The sequence below is a fragment of the Melanotaenia boesemani genome, chromosome 16 (assembly GCF_017639745.1).
Source record: "Melanotaenia boesemani isolate fMelBoe1 chromosome 16, fMelBoe1.pri, whole genome shotgun sequence".
Taxonomy (NCBI): Eukaryota; Metazoa; Chordata; class Actinopteri; order Atheriniformes; family Melanotaeniidae; genus Melanotaenia; species Melanotaenia boesemani.
Window position 1 is genome coordinate 17925682 of NC_055697.1, and position 21669 is coordinate 17947350.

The 21669-nt window shown below is 38.0% G+C and overlaps 2 protein-coding genes across 3 annotated transcripts; both read right to left on the reverse strand.

The window, feature by feature from the left end:
* Positions 1–229: 229 nt before the first annotated feature.
* On the reverse strand, positions 230–13153 carry chata (choline O-acetyltransferase a). 2 transcript variants are annotated; one of them, XM_042011115.1, is made up of 16 exons: positions 13103–13153; positions 8207–8528; positions 5933–6029; positions 5436–5627; positions 5018–5136; positions 4158–4211; positions 3879–4059; positions 3299–3476; positions 3042–3211; positions 2499–2599; positions 2268–2396; positions 2058–2180; positions 1836–1977; positions 1599–1661; positions 1381–1518; positions 230–1086 (listed from the first exon to the last, which is right to left on the reverse strand). In XM_042011115.1, the coding sequence occupies exons 3-16, from the start codon at positions 5978–5980 to the stop codon at positions 673–675; spliced, it is 2052 nt and encodes a 683-aa protein (XP_041867049.1). In that variant the 5' UTR covers positions 5981–6029; positions 8207–8528; positions 13103–13153; the 3' UTR covers positions 230–672. The 2 variants fall into 2 exon arrangements, with proteins under 2 accessions (XP_041867049.1, XP_041867048.1); XM_042011114.1 differs by lacking the exon at positions 13103–13153 and having other exon boundaries at positions 8207–8709.
* slc18a3a (solute carrier family 18 member 3a) lies at positions 9068–11794 on the reverse strand. The gene has a single exon (XM_042011117.1). It carries the CDS (start codon positions 11156–11158, stop codon positions 9602–9604), a length of 1557 nt encoding a protein of 518 aa, XP_041867051.1. The 5' UTR covers positions 11159–11794; the 3' UTR covers positions 9068–9601.
* Positions 13154–21669: the final 8516 nt, after the last annotated feature.

The following is a 21669-nucleotide window of genomic DNA, read 5'->3' on the forward strand; positions in this document are numbered from 1 at the left end:
TTAAAATCTTACACACCTAAATATTAGCTATTATTATGTACACAAGCACAGTGTGAGTCCCAGTATGTGGAATAAACCACAGAATAAGTAGAGTGGTGAAGGATTTTATAAGAGGATACTTTTTTGAGCAAATATTTTTGTACTACAACACATGTTGTTAGTACAATAAATTGTTTCAGAAGACAACATAGGAGATTGTAATTTTACAGTCTTTCAGAAACCACTGGATAGCAGCATGCATCTTTGCTCTGTGTAACTGACTGGCAAGCTCTCAGGCACTGCTTATCCAGCAATGAATACACTCTTCCCTTTGGCAGATGCATCTCAGTTTTGTGCAAAATAACAATAAAAAGCGTAAATCTTGTTAAAATTCTTATCAACTTACAGAAACCATACTGACAGATATTTAATTTGCAGTGATATATTGGCTATTTTTTGCAACAACGGCCATAAATTTCCTCTATAAAAAAATTGTATTCTTTAAGATTATTAGATTATCACCATACATTTTACAACACTTTATACAACAATGCACCCTGACATAACATTTTGGATCACAGTTACCGTGTGTTTTGTGACTCAGGACGAATAAATTACTGCTGCACAAAACAGATATTTAAAAGCTACCATGAACATCACTGGCACTGACAACTTCCTTCCTTTCTATTTACTTCAATTCTTCAAAGTCTGTCCCTGCTCTGAAGTCTGGGTTTGGGTTTCAGCATTAATTTGGTCTGGGCTCTTCACCAGAACCTGTGGTAGTGTTTTCTGACTCATATTTGGGTCAGATGGTCTCTGCTGATTTTTGTCCAGCTTGTTTACTTCCTTTTGTGCGTGCATCCTTACTGTCTGACCCTTTCCTTGAGTTGCTGCATCAGAGCTGGAGATACATTTATTGCACAGATCCTTCATGTCCCGGAGTCCCTGCACCAAGCACTTTACAAATTCTGTAGAACATGTCTGTGGGCTTTCACGGAAACTGGACACCGAGAAGATGATGTGGTCTGACTGAGGGTTGTAACACGCTCCATATCCGTTTGGAACTACTGGTCCGTAGCAACAGAACATCTCAACAGTAGTCGGGACCTGAGGAAAGAATGACTTACAGTTTCACTGCTGTTGGGTTAAGATAAGAGTAATGAGGTAAGGGTCCTGCAAATGTTCTTCTTTATCTGTTACATAAACAAAAATGTCATATTATATGTATATATTTTTAGTGAACAACATAATTTAATAATGCAGTCTAATATCTTGGTATTTCTATTGACATTTTCTTCTAATTTTATACCAATGCCAACATATCTTTGTAGTGGATTTATTAAGTTGGTTGATATTTCAGTACACATATAGTTTCAAGATAGTAAACTGTTTAAAAGTTACCTGACTTGTTGAGAGAATGAACTGATTACTGATGAGATAGGCATCATCTTTGAAGATTTCTGGCTTCTCCATCTTCATTTCATGTGCTATTTCACGTAGACCTAATAGATGATTGTCGATTGCCATTCCTGTAATTGCCTGAAAAAACCAAGGCAAGTTATTGTTTTTATTTGGTAGGAGAAAACTGTAATGTAAATCTGGAAGTAGAAAAGAGTTACCAGAATAGTATACTTTGTCTGTGCGGTTATGGCATTTCTTAACTTCTCCAACTTCTCCGTGTCCTGCAGAGGTCACAAACTGATGATGGGTGATTAAATCCCTTTATCTGCAGTTAGCATAGTTGCTTATGGTGGTTTACAGTAACACAAACTGCATTTTTGTTACTGTCATTATTCAGATTCCGATTTATTCTGATGTGGGATTAATTTAACAGCATCCAAATTAAAACATCTTACGCTTGAGCTGAGTTTTTCATCCGTCATTGCTCTAACAAAGGCCAGGGCTTCAGGTGTGGCTGAGCGAATGTTGTCTACTCTCCCTTGCTGGAAACGACGTATGGAAGCACTCTCATAGGTCGACACTGGTCTACCATGACACCTGCAGTAACACAGTGAAAGAAAGCCATGATGTCTGTGAAAGTGTAAGACAAAATATGAGAAGACAAATATTTTTCTTACAGGTAGAAGGCTAACTGTAGAGCAACCTGGATGTAGGCATCTGGACTCATTTTCTGTTTCTTGATAAATTCCTTCCCGTAGTCACAGAACTTGTGGACATTCATGTCCAGATTACGCACCAGTCTGAAAAAAATATTGATACATTTAGCCAAATTTTCAAAGCATTTGTTCATTTCTAAAGACTGTAGGGGACTTTGAGAAAGAGCAGACCTCTGGAGTTTGTCAGCTGAGGAGGCGATGAGTTTGTGTATCTCTGGAGTACATTTCCAACGGAGTCTGCGAGGCGCTGGCAGCTCACTCACACTTGCAGCCCTGACCAGCTTTGATGGGCTGCCAATCCTGATGTCACACGGGAGCGTAACAGACATTGAAACAGTCTTATTCAGACATCACATTTATGACATATCAACAAACGTCACACACCCTAATGTTTGTTCTCACATGTATTTGAGGAGGTACTCTGTGCATTGCACAAGAACGATTCCTTCAAAAGGCGAGTGTTCACACACAACTCCGCAGCATCCATCAGCTCCTACAACAAACTGACAAAAAATGCTATTTTAATGGCTCAATGATATATTCACACTGCTGTTAACAAATTATTTAAAAAATAAGCATCTAGATGTGAAATATGATGAAAAAAACTCACATGAATGCCTTATAAAAACATCTGTATCACAGTACATGGTAATGATATTTTGCAATCTACAGGCATGAAGTCCAGTGGGAATGTCAACTCTCCATTTGAATTTATTTAAATGTTAAGCTGAAATAGGTTTGGTCATTTACATCCAGGACGCAGGAATTTGGCCAGTCATAATTGTTCTCTTAAGATAATTAAGTAATCCTATAAACCATCTATTAGTAATCAAATTTCCTTTCATCTACTAATTTCTTGTTTATCTTAATATCTAAATTATACTAAATTTAAGACTCTTGTATAGAGTGGGGAAAATGTTAATGAGACAAACTGAGCTCTCTGACCTGCATCGGCTTGTCATACCAGCGGTTGCCCCCATTCTTGGTCACGCCTCCTCCGTGCAGCATCAAAGTAGCACGTGTGGTGTCACTAAGCTCTGGACCACTTGCATCATCCAGACAGACCAGACACAGACAACGCTCAATCATGTCCAGGGAGTCCCTGTTGGTTGACTCTGTTGGAAAACAATATATTAGTTAGGGTGGAAACACTAAGAACCACCTAGTTTTCATACATGGCTGAATTTCTTTACTAAATACACCTCTCATTAATACGCTGCGGGACTCAGCCCACTCTGTTCGTCCATCTGAAGTGAGAAGACCTATATGGGGTAGACGCTCATCTTCACTGTCGGCCATCTTGACGATCTTCTCCAGCTGAGTGAGCAGATCTCTTTCATTCAGTCGGCGGAAGTTGATCACAACATCCAGAACAAAGAACTGGACAGAGGTTGAGATTGGACATTTGGTTTTTTCAGTGTACCAGTTCCTCTGTAGTTTCTGTGATGTCACTAAAAATGTAAACTACTGATAAATTTCAGGGATTTTGAATGTTTTAACAGCCTGCAGCATGACACACAGCTCAAACATGTCAAAGTTATCAAAAACTTTCTTTAGAATGAGTCCTGCCCCAACTATGGAAACTACAGCAGCTGTAGCATCACTTTGAATAAAAGGCAATGAGTCATAGTTACAAGTGTGCTTAAAAGTTGGGATTATTTTTTTAACTATCCATCTCCATGACAACATACTCCAGAAGAAACTAGTAAAGGAGTTTTGGACTGATCGTGTTTTGCCAAACTGTCATGTGATCTCTTTTTTTTATATTATTACAAGTCTGACCTGGTTTTTACAAGCCACAATTATATGCTCAGGTTCTGGCATCACACTGCTCTCCTGAGCCACTAGTGTGTCCCTCTCAGGTCCAGGTAGTCGGTAAGATGTGAAGAGACGATAATACTGCTCCATGCAGAGCTGGGTTCCAGCCAGCTGGCCCCGGGCGTAATCCACAGGTAGGGCACGGCTACACACAGACACACTCAGCTTTGTCAGTAATTTAAACATTTTCCAGGTAACAGTGATTTAAATGTGACTTTTTGCTCAAATTCTGTGTTAACTCACCCATCAAGAAGGGTCTTGTACTCCAAAACTCCTGAAATTAGGTGAGCAGCAAACCTAAGAAGAAAACTTTATTGTGTTAAACATCAAAACAAAAACCACACAAAGTGGAAGAGACTCTTTTGGAGGGTTTTACCTAACATTTGACTTATGTAGCTGAATTTTACATTGCCTTTTACCCCATTTGCCTGACATGAACTTGCTGCCCTCCAGGTGTTCTTGGCATTGATTTGATTTTTATTGTGTGTAGCAAGAGAGTGATAAATTTCCTATAATTAATCAAAGATGGACTCAATCAAAAATGTAATTTACTGGTTTTCATGCTGTAATATTTAGAAACTGACAAGAAAATGGCAACTTTGCATGACAAAATGCTTGCTCCTTGTCATTGTCTGTAGTTGAAGATGCATAATGATGGACAATGCAGAAAAATGATGCCTTCCACTAGATGACAGTACATGTTTCAGTCTGTTTTACTGGAACACACAGTGGAATTTCTTTCAGTGACTCACTTGCACTCTGAAAAGCACTTCTTTTAAATGAATCCCACTTAATTCTTTTGGTTCAATGGTTAAAGAATACAATTTAAATATTTTATTTCCTACTATAATATCAAATAAAATATAAATACTAAGTTGTTATAAGATTAATCAAATCTTTCGTTTAGAGCAACTGAATCTTTTCAGTTGACTTTCATCAAATTCAATTGAGGTTCTTTTTAAAAAAAAAAAAGAAATTAAATGATTTGAGACTCAAAACTTAAGTTGTATAAACTTAATTCAGTCACTTATTACCAATTCCTTTGGTTAATTTAAGTTGGTTCAGCTCTTTTTACAGTGAGTCTCCACTGCTGTATTTCATACCTTAAGGAGTCAATGGGAGCCCTGAAGTTCTGTTGGGGAAACACCATTGCAGGACTGGAGTTGACCGGTAGAGCCAGTCTGTTGTTCAGATACATGTCATTCAGCCAGTAGTCATACACCTGCAGTAGGGAATCCAGAAAACAGCACACTTATCATGGTGTAGACATTAAAAATACCTCAACATGAATGCAACTTAAAATTAAAACTGAAAACTGAATAACTTGTAACTTTAAAATTTACAAAGCTGCCCAAATGAAATAATAGATTTTCCACTGCAGTGACAAGTTTCTCACATAAGTTGTCATATTTTGTTTTTTAATGGCTCAAATTTGACTGTTTGATATGTAAATGTACATTTATCTCTAGACTTTTAAAGACAATTAAAATGGATTACTTCCTTTTTAAAAGTTTTATTCACCCAGTTTGCCTTGTTTTCCCTCCTCTCCATGAGCTTGTGCTGTAGAAGTTCCCCCACTCCTCCAGGGCCTCCAAACTGCTTCACAGTTTTTTGGGTCTTGTTGAATTGTTCTTCAGTAAGCAGGTGCTGCATGCACCTCAAGTACATGTCCAGTGTGTCTTTGAGGTTGGGCAGTGGCAGCTTTGGCAGACCCTGCAGTGTATATGGATGCCAAACCATTTACTAAAATCACAGTTATACATTTGTGATATCAGCATGTAAAACTGAATGTATTATGTACAGTTACATAACACATCCAGAAGATTATCACATAAAATGCCACTTTTAACTCTTCAGTTAAGTTAAATGTAACAATTTAGTAAAATTTCATTGTTCCTTTTAAATTCTTTAATAATTTGTTTTGTTACTGAAACTTATTTATATTCTTTCCAAAATAGCAAAGCCTGATTTTCCTCATGAAGGATCCAAAGAATACAAGGTAGAAAGAAGATATTTACATCTGCATGTCCTAAATCTGTGGAAGACTCTCGGTCCAGAACTGGCATGGTTATGCTGCGGAGCGGCTGTCAAGCAGGTTGATTGTTGAGATAAACTCTGAAATTTTATGGGAAAATATCAGTTCAATTAGTGCAGTCAATAAAAAGTTTAAAATAAATGGCATTTGTCTATTATGTTTTAATAAGGACAACAAATTAGCTTAATTAATTAGTAACTATAAAGCAAATCAGGGACTAATTTTTCAATAGTGATTGCTTAATCTTTGCATTTATCATAAGATTCCATTAAATAGCTAATCAGTAGTTAATAATTACATAATGTTTGTTTAATAATAAAAATTATTGGCAAATGAATCAGGGACTGATTACTAATTAATCATTTAAAATAATGATAGGTAATGATTAATTAAGGATTCCTTAATGATTAGTTAAATGTGAAATGAGTGACAGATGAACCAGGGACAATTAAATTATTTATTAATAATCAGTAAGTATGCCCTTGATCATTTTTAACAGAGGACCATGTAGTAAATAATGATGAGTTACCAGAGAACACATTGCAATATTCTGCATCAATAAATCATATTGTAATAATTGGTTCACACATGAGTGGCCTCACACATCAGCCACCGCTATAAACACACCATTCTGGATGAGCACAGTGGATGATTAAGCAAAGAAACACAAGAAATTATCAAAGAAAGAGAGACAGGGACAGAGCAAGACACAAGACAGGAGTTAACGTAGGACTGACTTGTACTGAATGGAGAGAGTTCAGAGTGCAGGTTGGATGCAAGATGGATGGCAAATTAGTCGTTGAGGAAATATGCCAAAGTTCTGTAGTGCGTCGTTAATGTGAAAGTTTTTTACCAGCTCAAGATCAGTTACAAGATTGATCTGTAAGATTCGGTATGGTTGTGAATACATGCCCACAATGGGACAATAAAGACAGGAATAGATGATACAATTGAATACTTTACTTATTTACATGTTTAACAATAAAAATGCAAATAAGTTTAAAATTAATTCGTTTTTATTCAGAAGCATGTATTAAACACACTTAAATCTGGTGCATTATGTCACAAATTGATTGGCCAGTTCCCAGCTGTACTCATCTTTTGTACTCAGGATAAATGAGACAGCCCACTACTGCAGTCACCTGAGTATTTCTGTAGATGGCAGGACTCAAAATTGTATTGAAAGTTTGAGGTGTACAGCATAAAGAAAAATGGTGTGAGTACAGTCCCTTGTGGCGCTCCTGTGCTGCTGACTACCTTCTCAGACACAGAAGCTTTCATGCGGACAAAGTGTGGTCTATTCAGTAATCTAAATAATTGTGGAAGTATCTGCCTAAATATTTACATCTTTTCACACAGCAATATAGGCTGAATTGTGTTGAACACACTGGAGGAGACCAAGAACACGATTCTCACAGTGCTGCCTGCTTTGTGTAGCTTGCTGAAGCAGAAAGATGATGACATCCTCAACCCCAACTCCTTCAACAATGACTGTAAGAAAACTGCAGGGAATCCTTCGTTGTCAAAGAAGCAAAGTACTCAAGTACAACATTCCTATTTTCACTTTATCGTTACAATGTTGGTGTGTATTAAGAACCACACTTAACCTTGTGACTGATCTTGCAGAAATTATGTAGAACTGCTAAAAACTTTTATATTAAAGTTAACATGGTGCGTAGGTACTTATCTGTTTGCACCCCAGAGGATCAGAAAAAGGAGAATCTGTAACTAATGGTAAGGTAATGATGAAGTAAGGATTCAGTACCTGTTAAGTAGTCAGTATAAGTTTTCACTTACTTTAGGGGGCACAGAAAGTATAACTAATGTTAAGGTAATGACGAAGTGCGACAGAACTTGTCAAGATTAGTAACAAGTACATAAACAAACAGCTGTTCTTCAGCTGGTTCGTAGGAGGGAGATAAGCACCATGGATTCCCAGATATTTGTTAACCAATCATTATCAAATGATTCATTGATGCACAACATTGCAATGTGTTCTTTGGTGACTCATAGTTGTCTTGTAATGTGAATGGTCAGGGGTATTATTAACTAACAATAAATAATTGAGTTGATTTGTCACTCATTTAATGTAAAACTAATCATTAAAACAGCATGAATTGATCAACACAATTAGATTTTAAGTATGAATTATTTCTTTTAAAAAAGACATTAACAAAACTGTAATTATAAATATTGATAAACTCAACTAATTTAAACAACAATATACAATAACAAAAATCTAAAACGTTTTACTCACCAGACAGAAAAGAAAAGTCGTCCCAGCTGATCTTCTGATTCAAGCAAGAACTTTGGCTCGGTCCATCTTTAGCTGAATTAGTTTCTTGAGGAATGTCTTCACATTTTTTCTACTTTCATCTTTTATCATTTGAATCTTCTTTCAATCCCCTGCGCACGACATGAGCACGACTCCTTCGCTTCATGAGAGATGTTGAGAGGGTACCTCAGCATCCTTGTAGGAGCAGACTCCTCCCAGAAGCCCTGCTATTCGCCGAGAAGTTTATTTGGTACCTCACTACACTCCACCTTATTTAGAGTCTGACAGAGCGCCACAGATGCGCCTACAGTGTGCAAGACAATTAGAAAGGAGTTTACACGGAAGCATAGCTTTGGCTCTTAACTTTAAACACTTTTTTATAGAGCAATATTAGCGTGCATTGCTTCTGCGTCTGTGTTAATTGGCGCTGTGATTAATATTATTTGCAAAGATCTGCATGTTGGACAAAAGAGGATTTTTCTCAAAATTCTTAAGTCTGCATTCTACATTAACCACTGGATTCTTCATAAAATTGTTCATTTACATTTGCTCCAAATATCTATTTTTATTTAAATAATGTATATTCATTTTAAAAGAGATGATCATTACTAAGAATAAAAATAAATGTATCCCTAATACCCTTAATATTCGATTTTTTTATTAACGTGTGTCCAAAGGGAGAATGTTGTGCAGTCTTTAAATGATAGTCACTTAAAGTCACATTGTATAGTAAGGAAAATGTCCTTTAAAAAAATACACCTCATGTGAAAAAATAAATGATCATACACCAACATAAAGAATTGAATTAATCACCCAAACAAATTGTGACAATTAACGATTCGGTTCGCATTATACTGATTTAATTATTTACATGAATTTACATGTCTGTACAATCACAGATCTTATTATAATCAGGCTTTGCATTCCAGAAGCACATCATGAAAATAAATAGAATAAGCTATCAACAAGACGCAGATTTCAGTCATATTTACCCTTTCTAAAATTGTCGCATCACACACAATTTTGCATATTTAATTTGCCAGCAAAATAAATGGATAACATTAAAATACTCTTACATTACATTCGTTCTTTTTTGTTAAAAATGCATTTACACTTTATTCCCTGAAGACATCATAAGTTAGCATTTGATACGGAGAAAAATGACTTTCAGTTAAAACATCTTTTATAATTCTCTCATAACGCGCAAAAGCCTGAAATCACTCAATTTGACAAAACCCATAGAAATTGTCAGAAGAAGCAGAAAATAAATTACATTGCTACACAGTCACAATAGTAATATGCGGTTGATTGAATTAGACGGGATACACACACCTCTACATGGGCACTTAGAAAGTTTTACACTCAATTTAATGTATTCTACGCGTACTCTCCTCCTGAGGATTCCTCCTCTGAGTACGACCTCTGAGCAAAAGTCTCAATGCCATTCTCGTCCATCGTTGTACACAAACCCTTTCTCTTCTTTTCTCGTTGCTCCATCTTAATTGTATCGTACAGTCCCGTGGGGCCATCCTCCAGGAGCATGTTTCGCTCGGAGAAAGAAGGCTTCATTTGTGTCACGTTCTTCAGCAAAAGGAGCGCCGGTGCGTAAAGCACGTTGGCGAGCCCCATGCCCAAGTTAAGCTGAACGAAGCCCAGGTCGTGCACTATCTGTCCAGCCACCACGGGCCCCATGGCATAGGCCAAACAATAAGAAATGTCTGCAATAGCATACACACTGCCGTACACTGACACGTGGCGCACATCCACGAGGAAACCCAGAGTCGGGAGGAGCGCCGTGTCCACGAAGGCGATGCCAAAGCAGATGCCACAGAGCGGAATCATGAGCTGTCCAAAGTTTTTACAGGCTGGCACTGTGCACGAGCTCGCGCCTATGAACACCATACCTATTGCCCCATAAAACCACTGGAGATGGGGGTATTTTGCTGCTAATTTCACAGTGAGATATACACCTAACACATGAGGAAAGAATGCAGGGAACCATGTCATGCCGATCTCCCACTCGCTGGAATTCATGTTTTCCTCCATCCACTTAGCGATAGTGGGCTCAAGGAAGGCAAGAGGGATGTTACAGATGGTGAGCGCTCCAGCTACTACAGCAATATATGGATCAATCATCAGTTTATATATAGGGGTGCCCACTGGCATGTTTTCTCTTTCTCGGTTGGTGAAGGGCTTCAGCACAGTCAGGCACAACACACCATCAGCGAGACAGACGCAAGCCAGAATCAGAAAGGGCATCCGCTTTCCGGCGAACTCATAGAGGACCCCTCCAAAAGGGGGTGCCACGAGGCTCCCAAAGGATATGAAAGCCAAAGCTATACCAAGCGCTTTGCTTCTTTCTGCCTCCTCCGAGAACTTGTCTGCGATCAGAGCGATCCCTGAAGTGTCCGCAAAAGCTGAGCCGAGGCCCTGTATGCTGCGCGCCAGGAATAGAGTTGCGTAGTTTTCAGCAAAAGCAAATGTAAGGGTGGAGAGAAACATGATATTGAGTCCGATGAAAAGTGGGATATCATATCCTACCCTGTCTATAAACGTGCCGCTTAGTGGATTCACCAGGAGCTGCAGGATGGCCTTAGAGGCAAAAAGAACGCCTATCTGTAAGTCGAAGTTTCCCTTAGTTACTTTGTGCATGGTGCTGTTCGTGGAGTTGGAGTGCAGGGCAGCAGTTTGGGCATGATCCTCTGCTTTCTGTAGCTCTGCAAGATAGTCGGGTATGATTGGCACAATTACCATGTAAAGCATGTTGTCTAATAGAAGTGCTATACAGACTATTACTAGAATGACCCGCTTCTGTCGTTCTGGGTCTTGAATTACGTTGCCCAGTTTAGTTCTTTCACCCATCTGGGACAGTATGGAGGCGGCAGATTGTGCCATATTAGTGGCTTGTCCCTCTGTGATCCCCTGCGACTCCATTGTTTTCTTCTTTTCTGTCTCAAAAGTCTTGTCTTCTGATTAATAAAAATTCAACTCCCCCAGACTCTTTACAGAATTAAGAGAGGTTGGCACATTTGTTCTGTCTGTACTTGTTCTCTTATCAGCACCGGGAGAGCTCGATTAACTAGTTAACCTTCCGCTGCTTTACCTCTTCTCTTTCCCTTGTGCTGTCCGTCATCACACGCGCTTTTCCACTTCCAAGACTTGGACTCGTTTTATCCCCGTTCTCCCTTGTTGCTTCATTGTCTCATATCCCGTCATTGATGTGACGTGCTGGCCCCGGACAGCACACTCACAGGTTGGGGATTCACATTCAGCTCACAGTGCCACGGCTCCATCAGCGCGCGCTCAATGTTTGAGGTCCGATTGCTGCGCCCTTCCGGCTCCCAGACGCACCCATCTGTCTCCAGCCACCTGTAACGCTGTGAGCTAAGTCATCATTTCACATCAGCCCGACTGGTTTTTGTCGGCCGTGGAAGGAATACACACTGCAGTTTGTTGACTCCCATAGGTATTCCCCTCATTCCCCCTCCCATCTTCACGGTTGGTTGTGACGCACAGCTTCTTCTGCTCTCCAGCAGATTTTTATGCTAATTAAACACAAAATCCCGGGTGCACACTGCTGTCCAGTCAGTTGCGTCAAAGTGGAGCAGAATGTCCCTTGCACAAGTTTGTCTTAAAAGCCTTCTGAATTTTTATGGTGCTCTCTTTTGAGATATTTTAATTAATCTATGTATGATACAACGACATGGCGTGTTCTTGCAACACCTCACGCAGTTAATTTTTTTTTTAACTCGGCGTGAAATGAAATAGGCTGCTCAAGAAAACTATTTATAGTTTATGACAGACGCAAGATTTCGAAGAACGTTGCATAGTTTCAGCACCAGACAGCTCCATAAATGCTGAGATTTAATCCGTAACTTTTTCAATGCTTTTAAAAATGTGTTTGTTTTTAGGAAAGCACGGAACCCAAGTGAAAACTATGTATATGAGTAAAGATCCAGCAGGGATGGTCACAGACTCTTTATACGAAAGGTAAAATAGAGAAATAAAAACAGATGATTTTTTTCTCGCTCTCTCCTCTTTTTAAGGAATCTGAGTCCCAGTTTTCCGTATCTAAGAGATCTAAAAAGTTAGCATTTATTCACCGCTCTTTTAAGTATTATATTCAAATTTTGGGCTTTAGGCAGACATCGTTGGCTGATTTTCTCTCAAACTTAATTGTTTTGCAAAAAATTGATCGAACTAATAAAATCTCACAAAAATACCTTTAGTGAGTTAGAACTGTCATTTTCCAAAGTTCGCAGTGGTTTTGCTTTGAGCCCGTGGATGATGAGTGTATCCATTAATCTGTACAGAGTGGCGGGGTGATGTAGCCAGCTATCCTGAGTAGAATTAGAGGTGTGAAATAAAGCTGGACGCTGCCATCTAGCGGTCCTGACGAACTTCCGCAGCTGCCTTCAAGGTTTCTGTTTGCATATATGGATACAGATAAAATTTTTCTTAACCGGCCATGCCATTGGAATCAGATGTCTTATAAGCTATGGGATGTTTTAAGATCAATGTATCTGTTAAAATCACAACTTTGAAACATTATTACACTGAAAATGGTTTTAGTTACTATCAGTTACTATTTTTGTATAAAAATCCTCTTTTTGTTTTCAGAAGTGATTCAGTTTAAGCTGAGTTTCTGATACCAGAAGCATGAGACAAAGCAGTATTGACATCTAGTGGAGGAGAGATGTATTTGTGAAAGACTCACTTGATTCTAAAGCTAACTCCACTCTGTTCCCTAAACATTTCATTCTACATAAGTAATAACATTATGGTCACCTACCTAATATTGACTTTTTCTTTGTTATTCTACTAAAATAGCTCTGACCTATCAGTGTTTGAGTAAAGAACATATAAGGGCTTACTTACTGAGCAGAAGTCGCAGAAAAATAAATTTCAAATTCACTATAAGCTGTACATACAAAGTCTGCGTAACTAACTGCGTAGCTGCATTTATCTGAAATGATTAACAAGAATGTCAACAATTCTCACTCTGTTTGCTATGACTGAAAAATGTACAAATCCCCCTAAACAGTTCAGCCCAGAGCTCCTTTCCACCGAGAAATGTAAACAATTTGCCAACTTTTGTAGCCAAAAAAAAAAAGAAAACAGTTAGACAAAATATTAATGACACACAGCCAAACAAGAAAACTAGTCTGTGTCTAAAACCTGGAATAAACTCTTATGTTATGTCACAATTTAATATGGTTGATTTAAAAATCATGCAAGAAATACTTTGGCATCTGAAACTAACAACAAGCACTCTGGAAGTAAGACCACCCAACTTTTTAAAAACAGTTTTTACCTCAGCAGTAAGTGATCTCCTACTTACAGTTAACAGCTTACTGGCATCAGACATTTTCCCCAAGTCACTAAAGTCACTAAAGATAGCTTCTGTTAAGCCACTTCTAAAGAAAATGAATTTATATTTCTATCTATAATGAACACCGATAGACCTGTCTAACCTCTTTTTTTATATCCAAGATTATTGAGAAAGTTGTATTTCACCAGCTTAATGACGTTTTAAATGAAAGTGGAAATCTTGATAAATTTCAGTCCGGCTTCCCACCTCATCACAGCCCTGAAACAGCTCTGGTTAAAGTGTTAAATGACAGTAGGTGTAATACTGATTCTAGTCAAGTATCAGTCCTGCTTCTGCTGGATCTCAGTGCTGCGTTTGATACTGTAGATCACAGAATCCTGTTGCACAGGGTGGAAAACTGGGTTGGACTTTCTGGAGCGGTTCTTAACTGGTTCAGGTCCTATTTAGAAGGCCGGAGTTATTTTGTTATGATCGGCAGCTATGAATCCGAACGAGTGGCCATGACTTGTGGAGTCCCCCTGGGGTCAGTCCTTGGACCTCTTCTGTTCAACTTGTATATGCTCCCTTTGGGTAAAATATTACAGAACTATAGCATTAATTATCAAAGTTATGCAGATGATACCCAACTTTATGTGTCTCTGTCACTAGATGACTGCAGTCCAACAGACTTACTGTGTCAGTGTCTGGAGCAAATAAACACCTGGATGAAGAAGAATTTCCTACAATTAAATGAAGATAAAACTGAGATTATTCTGTTTGGTAGCAAAGAGAAGAGGGTCAGCATTGGTAAACACATGGAGACTCAGGCTCTTAAACTCACTGACCAAGTTCGTAACCTGGGAGTGTTGATAGACTCAGATCTGACTTTCAGCAGCCACATCAAAGCTGTCACTAAGAAGCTTTTTACCAGCTCAGAAACATCAACAGAATTAAAAGTCTAGTCTCTCAGAAAGACCAAGAGAAACTCATCCATGCATTCATCTCCAGTAGGTTTGATTACTGTAATGGTCTTTTAACAGGACTTCCTAAAAAGAGCATTAAATAAGCAGCTCATCCAGAACGCTGCTGCTAGAGTTTTAACCAGGACTAAGAGATCTGAACACATCACACCAGTTTTGAAATCTTTACACTGGCTTCCAAAATGGTTTAGGCCCAGAATACATCTGTGATATGTTCAGAGAATATAAACCTAGCAGAGCTCTTAGATCCAAAGACTCTGGTCAACTAGTCCAGACCAGAGTCCAGACTAAACATGAAGAAGCAGCATTTAGCTGTTATGCTGCAAACAAGTGGAACAAACTGCCAGTGGAAATTAAACTTTCACCAAATGTAGACATTTTTAAATCCAGGTTAAAAACATTTCTTTTTTCATGCGCCTATACATGAAATGTGCATGGTGACTTTAATAATTTTAATGTAATTTATGACTTTATTGTGAATTTTGCTGTTTGTTGCTGCCTTTTACTACTTTTTAATGCTTTCTTTCCATTTGTAATGTTTTTAATGTTTTCTTTAAAGCACTTTGAATTGTCTTTTATATGAACTGTGCAATACAAATAAACTTGCCTTGTCTTGCCTTTATCTGTCAAGGGTTTTAATGGTCAGTATATATACATGTGTGATATTGCTAAACTGATAAAAGACACAAAAAGTTTGACGCAACTTATAATATTTATTTGGGAAAATAATTAAGATGAAGTATTTTATTTTTATTAGCAGAGATTTATGTTAAAGGTTTTCAGTCAGTCAAAGGATTTCCCTGTTGGTTTATTATGTCAACTGCCTTTGTTGAACCACTAGATGTCCCCATATCCATTCACATGATCACACAATAATTTACAAAGAACTTCTCTTTTTAGTAGTTTTTTTACTTGCCACAGAAAAACAACAACCCAGTCTTACCTGCTACTAGAGTGTACGCTTTAGAGACAATTCATTTATCAACCCAAGTCACTCACCTGATGATCCAGACACAGACGGAGTGTAACATTTTCTAGAAATATCTAATTATAATTGTCTAATCAAAACCTGAAACATTTTACAAAGAAACTGCAAAGAAAAACAAACACAGGCAAAGTCTGTGTAGCTTCACAATACACTGAAAATACAGATAATATTAAATATACGTAGTTTTAATTCAAATATCATACTTGTATAATACTCTTATCATACACATCTACTCATTTTAATTTATTAATTATTTAATGTTTCTGAAAACAAAATAATAATATATAATCACTAAATGGAACATACTCAATCTAGGCTGTATGCAGACTTTATTGGAACATTTGATGAGTGTGTACGTGATGAAGAAATAGAAAGATTTCTTTTCTCCATGATGTCTAATTGCCAGATGTTATTTCAAGGTGCAGTTAAAGTAGATGGATATCTGATATCTCATCCTGAAAATACTAACGGCCCGTGGAAAACCTTGCGAAACATATTTCTGAGTAAACTATGAGAGTTGTCTTATCTAGTTCTCATAACAAGGATACGTGTGAAGAGAGAACATTGTGTTTGATGAAACTGGAATACTGAAGCCAGAAACCTTGGAAAGCTGCAGCTTTCTTGCAGCTGTTGTTTAGGAACTCAAACCTTCCATTAGAAGATTTACAAAAAGTACCTTGTTCTTAATATTCATCAGGTATTAAGCATACAGGTGAAGATGAAGATTGGTGGTTAGCTTTGTAGTTTTGGGTTGAATTCAGTGAAGTTACCTCAAAACAAAAATATCCAAAGCCTTTCAGTGAATTGAAGACTGTTGTTTTTCCCAGAACTTTACGTGACGTATTCAAAACCTAGCTAATAATTCCTGGAGTCTAACCAAAAAGCAGCTCAAAATGTTTCTGTCTTATTTTTAGACCAAATATTACATCGCATTAGAGAGAAAGCAACTTTGATAATCACATTTATTTTCCTCAGTGAACATACTGTAGCAGGAAAGCTTAGGCAGTCATGAAGGCTGGAACTCTGGCTTCTGGTTCACCCGAGAGATCTATGCTGTGCTTAATCCCTTTCTCTCTCTCTCTCTCTCTCTCTCTCTCTCTCTCTCTCTCTCTCTCTTTCCCTCACACACACAAACACTCATAGCCATGCTGCCCAGTGACACCAGACAAAGTATAGACAAACAAATACAGTTAGTGTACACACTTTGTGTTCAGTGGTGGAGCCAGTACTGTCCTCCCTGGAGTGGCTGACAAAAATTTTTTTTTTCTCTCCACAATTCTGCTCTGATCTGATTTGAAACTAGCTTAGGAGATTCAAGATAACCACGTAATCTTGAGCTTTTGCCAAAGTATTAATTTCTAGCAGCCAGACAAAATCCAAAGCTACTGCACTGCAAAAACTGCAAATATAAGCAGTGGACCGAATGAATGTTAGTGTTTTTAATGAACTAAAGTCTGTAACTGTATAGCCTCGGAGTACTAAGAAACATTACACTGAAGTAGAATTACCTTTTAAAAGCAAATTTACTCCCTTTTATATCATCACAATGCATTAGACTGACTATAACCTTAAACATGTGGCAGTGCACATCAATCTAAAATGAGGACTTTCAATCAACAGATGCGTTTATGTAATTGTGCTGCATGAAAAGTCAATGCTGCATGTGCACTGCATTTGAAAAGAAACACTGACTGAGAGCATAATCCATGTATCTGAGTGGATTAAAAGCAGCATTATCACTACGTGTGAAATCCATTCATTTAATCAAAGCATGTCTGCTGCCAATGCTGACCAGGGACTTTCATAATTGATTAAAGAAAAAAATGTGCACGCCCCCCCTTCCCTTGTAGATTCAGTGAGTCAGCAACATTGTAGAAATGCAACTGAAAGATGACTGGTTAAATTCTAGATGAATTTTAGTACCAGCAGAGCATTTTTGAGCCAATGAAAGTACCTGAGTGTTGTGATTGCAAGAGAAGAAACAGGTTCATGTGCTGCTTGAGGAAACGGTTTCTGTTTGTGTGAGTTAATGGCAGTCAAGGTATAAAACATGTGAAGTGGTAGCATTATTGTCCAGTCTATACTGGTCCCAGTGTGTGCTTCCATGATTTAAAACAATGATTTCTAAAGAGCAGTGATGCACAGCCCCACTTTAATCCAGATTACAGGCAAACACTAATCCAGTAAAAACACTGTTTTCTTCTAAACCAGTATGTTTTCTCTAATGTGTAACATGTCAGGTGAGTATTGTTTTAATTTTGAATGTGAATTTAGTTGTCACATATCTTTTTTTCCATGCAAAACATATTGGATATATAGTGGGATTTCTTATACTCATTGAACTGATTGGAAGAGCAGCTGTGCTCAGTATTATCATTGACTGTCCAGCGATTGCTCAGCAAGAGCGAGCACATTGCAGTGTATGTGTGTGCTGTCTTATTGTGTCAGGGTTATATAATCGGCTTCACATCAGACAGTCAGGATCATTAAAAGAGAGTGTAGTTGACCTGAGGCAGCAAACTGACATTTCACCTCATTTATTTATTTATTTAGTTGTGCATGTGTGTACCTGGCTGGCCTGGACTGCAGGTCGGTCACAAAGTACTGGAATGAAAAACAGGTTTTACGAAAGAGGGTGATGGAAGAAATAGCACTGCCTTTACAAAATTGTGCAGGTTAGGTTTGGAAAGCTGCTTTCACCCCCCTCAAGCAAAAGGATTAATTTTGGAAAAGGAATTAGGAATAACACTAGTTTGGGAAAATGACTTGTTTGGATGTGACTGAAACCTTTTTTTTTCCTGGTGTAATTCTTTGCTTCCTTGATGTAAATCTTGTAGCTCTCTGTCAGAGATAAGTGGCATCTCTGAGACTGGGTGGGAGTGTGCACACTTTCATTAGACCCTCTTTTCATGCATTAGAATTTTGTAGTTAGTATATTAATATGCTGATGTCAGTGTTGCTTTTAGCTTACAACCCTCTGTACCTAAGTACAGCCTTTCAGCTAACTTGTAGCAACATTTTTCAGTTTATCTCAAGTACATTGTTGTGTTTGTGTACATGATAAACAATCAGAATTGGTACTATGGGAAAAAACAAAACAAAGCCTCAGTTGGGAAAAGGCCTAGAGGTTTCATGTTTAATGAATGCTGGCCTCTGTTGAGAGGAAATCATTATTGATTTAAAGGAATAAGATTATTACTATTGTTATTTTTTTAAGTGGTGTTGTGTTGTAATGTCTGTGTCTTACCTGCAGTAGACAGCAGTTAGAGCTTTCAGGAGACTCAGGAAGGAATTTTAATGGAAAAGTTATGTTAACAAAATGAAATGTCAGTACAGACTAAAAAATATTACGCTAGTACATGGAAAAATAAATGACAATTTGTGTATAAAGCCTCAAATATTGTGCACGAATTATTCTTCCACACCACTTCTGACTTAAGGATGTTAACGGTTACCAGAGCTGACTGACATATAATACTTAAAATAGACAGTGAATTTAAGACAAGGTGCAAAGGTGCAGAAACTAAACATTGTAAGTAAACTACACATTATGAACAAAACAATGAAACGGCACTAGTGAATTAAAAACTGTAATAAAAACAGATATATTCACACAGAACTGGATTTAGTCCGAAATGGTTACACAGATATTGCACATGGTCGCTTTGAGGTAGTGTTGCCTATTGCACAAATTGTCCAGCAAGGGGAGACTTATTGTTCAGTGCCTGAGTGAGAAAGTAAGGTTCCCCCTCTTTCATGTCATGAACAACCATCCTTACAGCAGCTGGGAAAAAGCTGTTGTGGAAGCGGACCCTGTGAGGGCTGATGCTCTCAGGCCTGCAGTGTCTCAGGTCATAGTCTGAGTCCTCCCACTAGAACAGCAAATGGCCTGAGTGGTGTGTGTCCCTGAGAATGATATGTGCTTTTCTCCTGCTGCTCTGTTTGGAGATGATGTCCATGGAAGGGAGGTCAGACCCTAAGATGCTCTCTGTTTTGACAACTCGCTGCAGCTTCTTTTTCTCATTGCATACCACACCACTGCTTTAAACGAGTCCTCTGTAGGCCTGGGTGAGGGGCTGATGTTTAAATCCAGTTTTCTTCAACAGCCTGATGAAACGCATCCTCTGCTGAGCTTTTTTCACTGTGGCAACAGTGTTTGCTGTCCAGCTCTCTCTGTGATGTGAAGGCCAGGAACTTTTGGCTGTGAGTCTGCTCCTCTGCAGTCCCGTTGAGTCCAGTCTTTCTAGGACAGAAGAGGTCGGTGGATGGTGGTAAACCCCTGACTGCCAAGTTAGAGATCCCTGCTTTAAATCTTGTCCAGCGCAATCTTTTCCCCAATCCTTTCCCTTCTATGATTTAGCAATTATTGACTTTTCTAGCTCCCACCTGCTAATTGTTACAGTTTGGAGGTTTGAAAGTACATGGTTAGCGTTACTTTTTCAAAATACATTGTCAGGGTCACACAATTACACATAATGACAGACTGCACTGTTAAAACTTACCAGTCATTTTTAAACTCGTATGTAAAATTTTACAGGAGTTTGATTAGACCCTATATTTACCCTGTATATGATGGAAAATTATAATGCTGGTTATATTATAACCAGTAAAAAAATTAGATGTACATAGTTACTGTAATTATGTCCTGATGAATTTTTGCACTGGGATCAGTTATTTTACTGCCGTGTTTTAACAAAACATAACAATATCATAAGATGCACTCAGTAGAAATCACTTGATGTGGAGCTTTTTAATGATTGGGGTGGAGGTGGAGGGTCACTGCTTAGTAAAGTGCTCATTCATGTAACTTCTCTGTCTTTCTCGAACAGTCCTCACTCTTTTTGATTCCCTCTTTCTGCTGCACTTGCACTCATATTGCTCTGTAATCCTCTCAAAAAGCCCATATGAAAACTTCATTGGTTGACCAGAGATAATCCTCAGTGAACTCTAAGTACCTGAATATGTTTGATTGTAATAGATGGAAAGCGGATAAAAAAAGAAAGGCTAACCGTGCCCTCCTGCCAGACATTTGGATTCAAAGTATAACATAATCCAGCAGCCATTTGATGTAAAAACTTAAACCAGTGTGATTTGAATAATAAATCTGTTGACATCATCTATGACAACACAATATTAGCTACTAATAATCTTTCAAATTTTCTGAGTATGTTGTCATTGAACATGTACTTTTTAAACTATAATGATGTGATGTAAGATAACTATGTGTTAATATTAAAACATTAAACATATTATATTCTTTAATGGATATTTTTCTATTTTTATGATACATGTTATAAACTTTTTTGAAGTTGCTGAATCAATTATGTTCTGCTAATTTGCTCCTGTATCAGTTTACGGTAATACTAAAAAGAAGCCTGGCTGTAAAGTCTTACTCCCACTTACAGAATTTAGTTTTTGAATTATTTCTTGCATAATGTTCTTTAAATCTCTAAAGATCAATTTGTAGTATATCATGGCCTGCAGGAAGTGGGGTCAAACAAACTCCCCCCCCCCATCTGTCAACTCAATATGTCCGTCTGAATCTGGGGACTTTGGTGTACACGTAATCAAGGTTCTGGTGGAGCTTGTATGTATATAATCTGTACAGGACACATACGTGTAAGAAAATCATTTCATGCACATTTTTACATCATCTGAAAAGTCTAATCCATAAGGTTGTCATATGGATTACAATGAAATGACTGGAAATAATGAGAAAGTTGCTGGTGACACTGGGCCTGGGTTTGCCCCAAGTGGCATGTGTCATTAGTAAATAATTATGCAACGCCTCGCTCTGCTGACAGACTGTTGTCTATTAATCTGCTTAGAAAGTCCAACCAGGGGGAGTGTCTACTGAATGTTTTAACATCTGGGTGTCATCTTTATCGCTCTGGGTCAACACACACTTAATTGTTACCACACTTACACACATCTGCTGGCAAAGCAAATACCCAGTACACAAAACAACAGTACAGAAATAAAGTTGTTAAAATGATGCATTCAAAGTATCCTCATCTAATGAAAGTGCCAGAACTGCCCATCCTGTAATGCTACAGTTCGGATAGAGTTTGCACTTATATTTTATGGGAAAGTGTGAGTGACATTACTTAATCTTTTACTTTTTTTATCAAAAGTAGCACAGAATACACCCTATCCCAACCCAAAA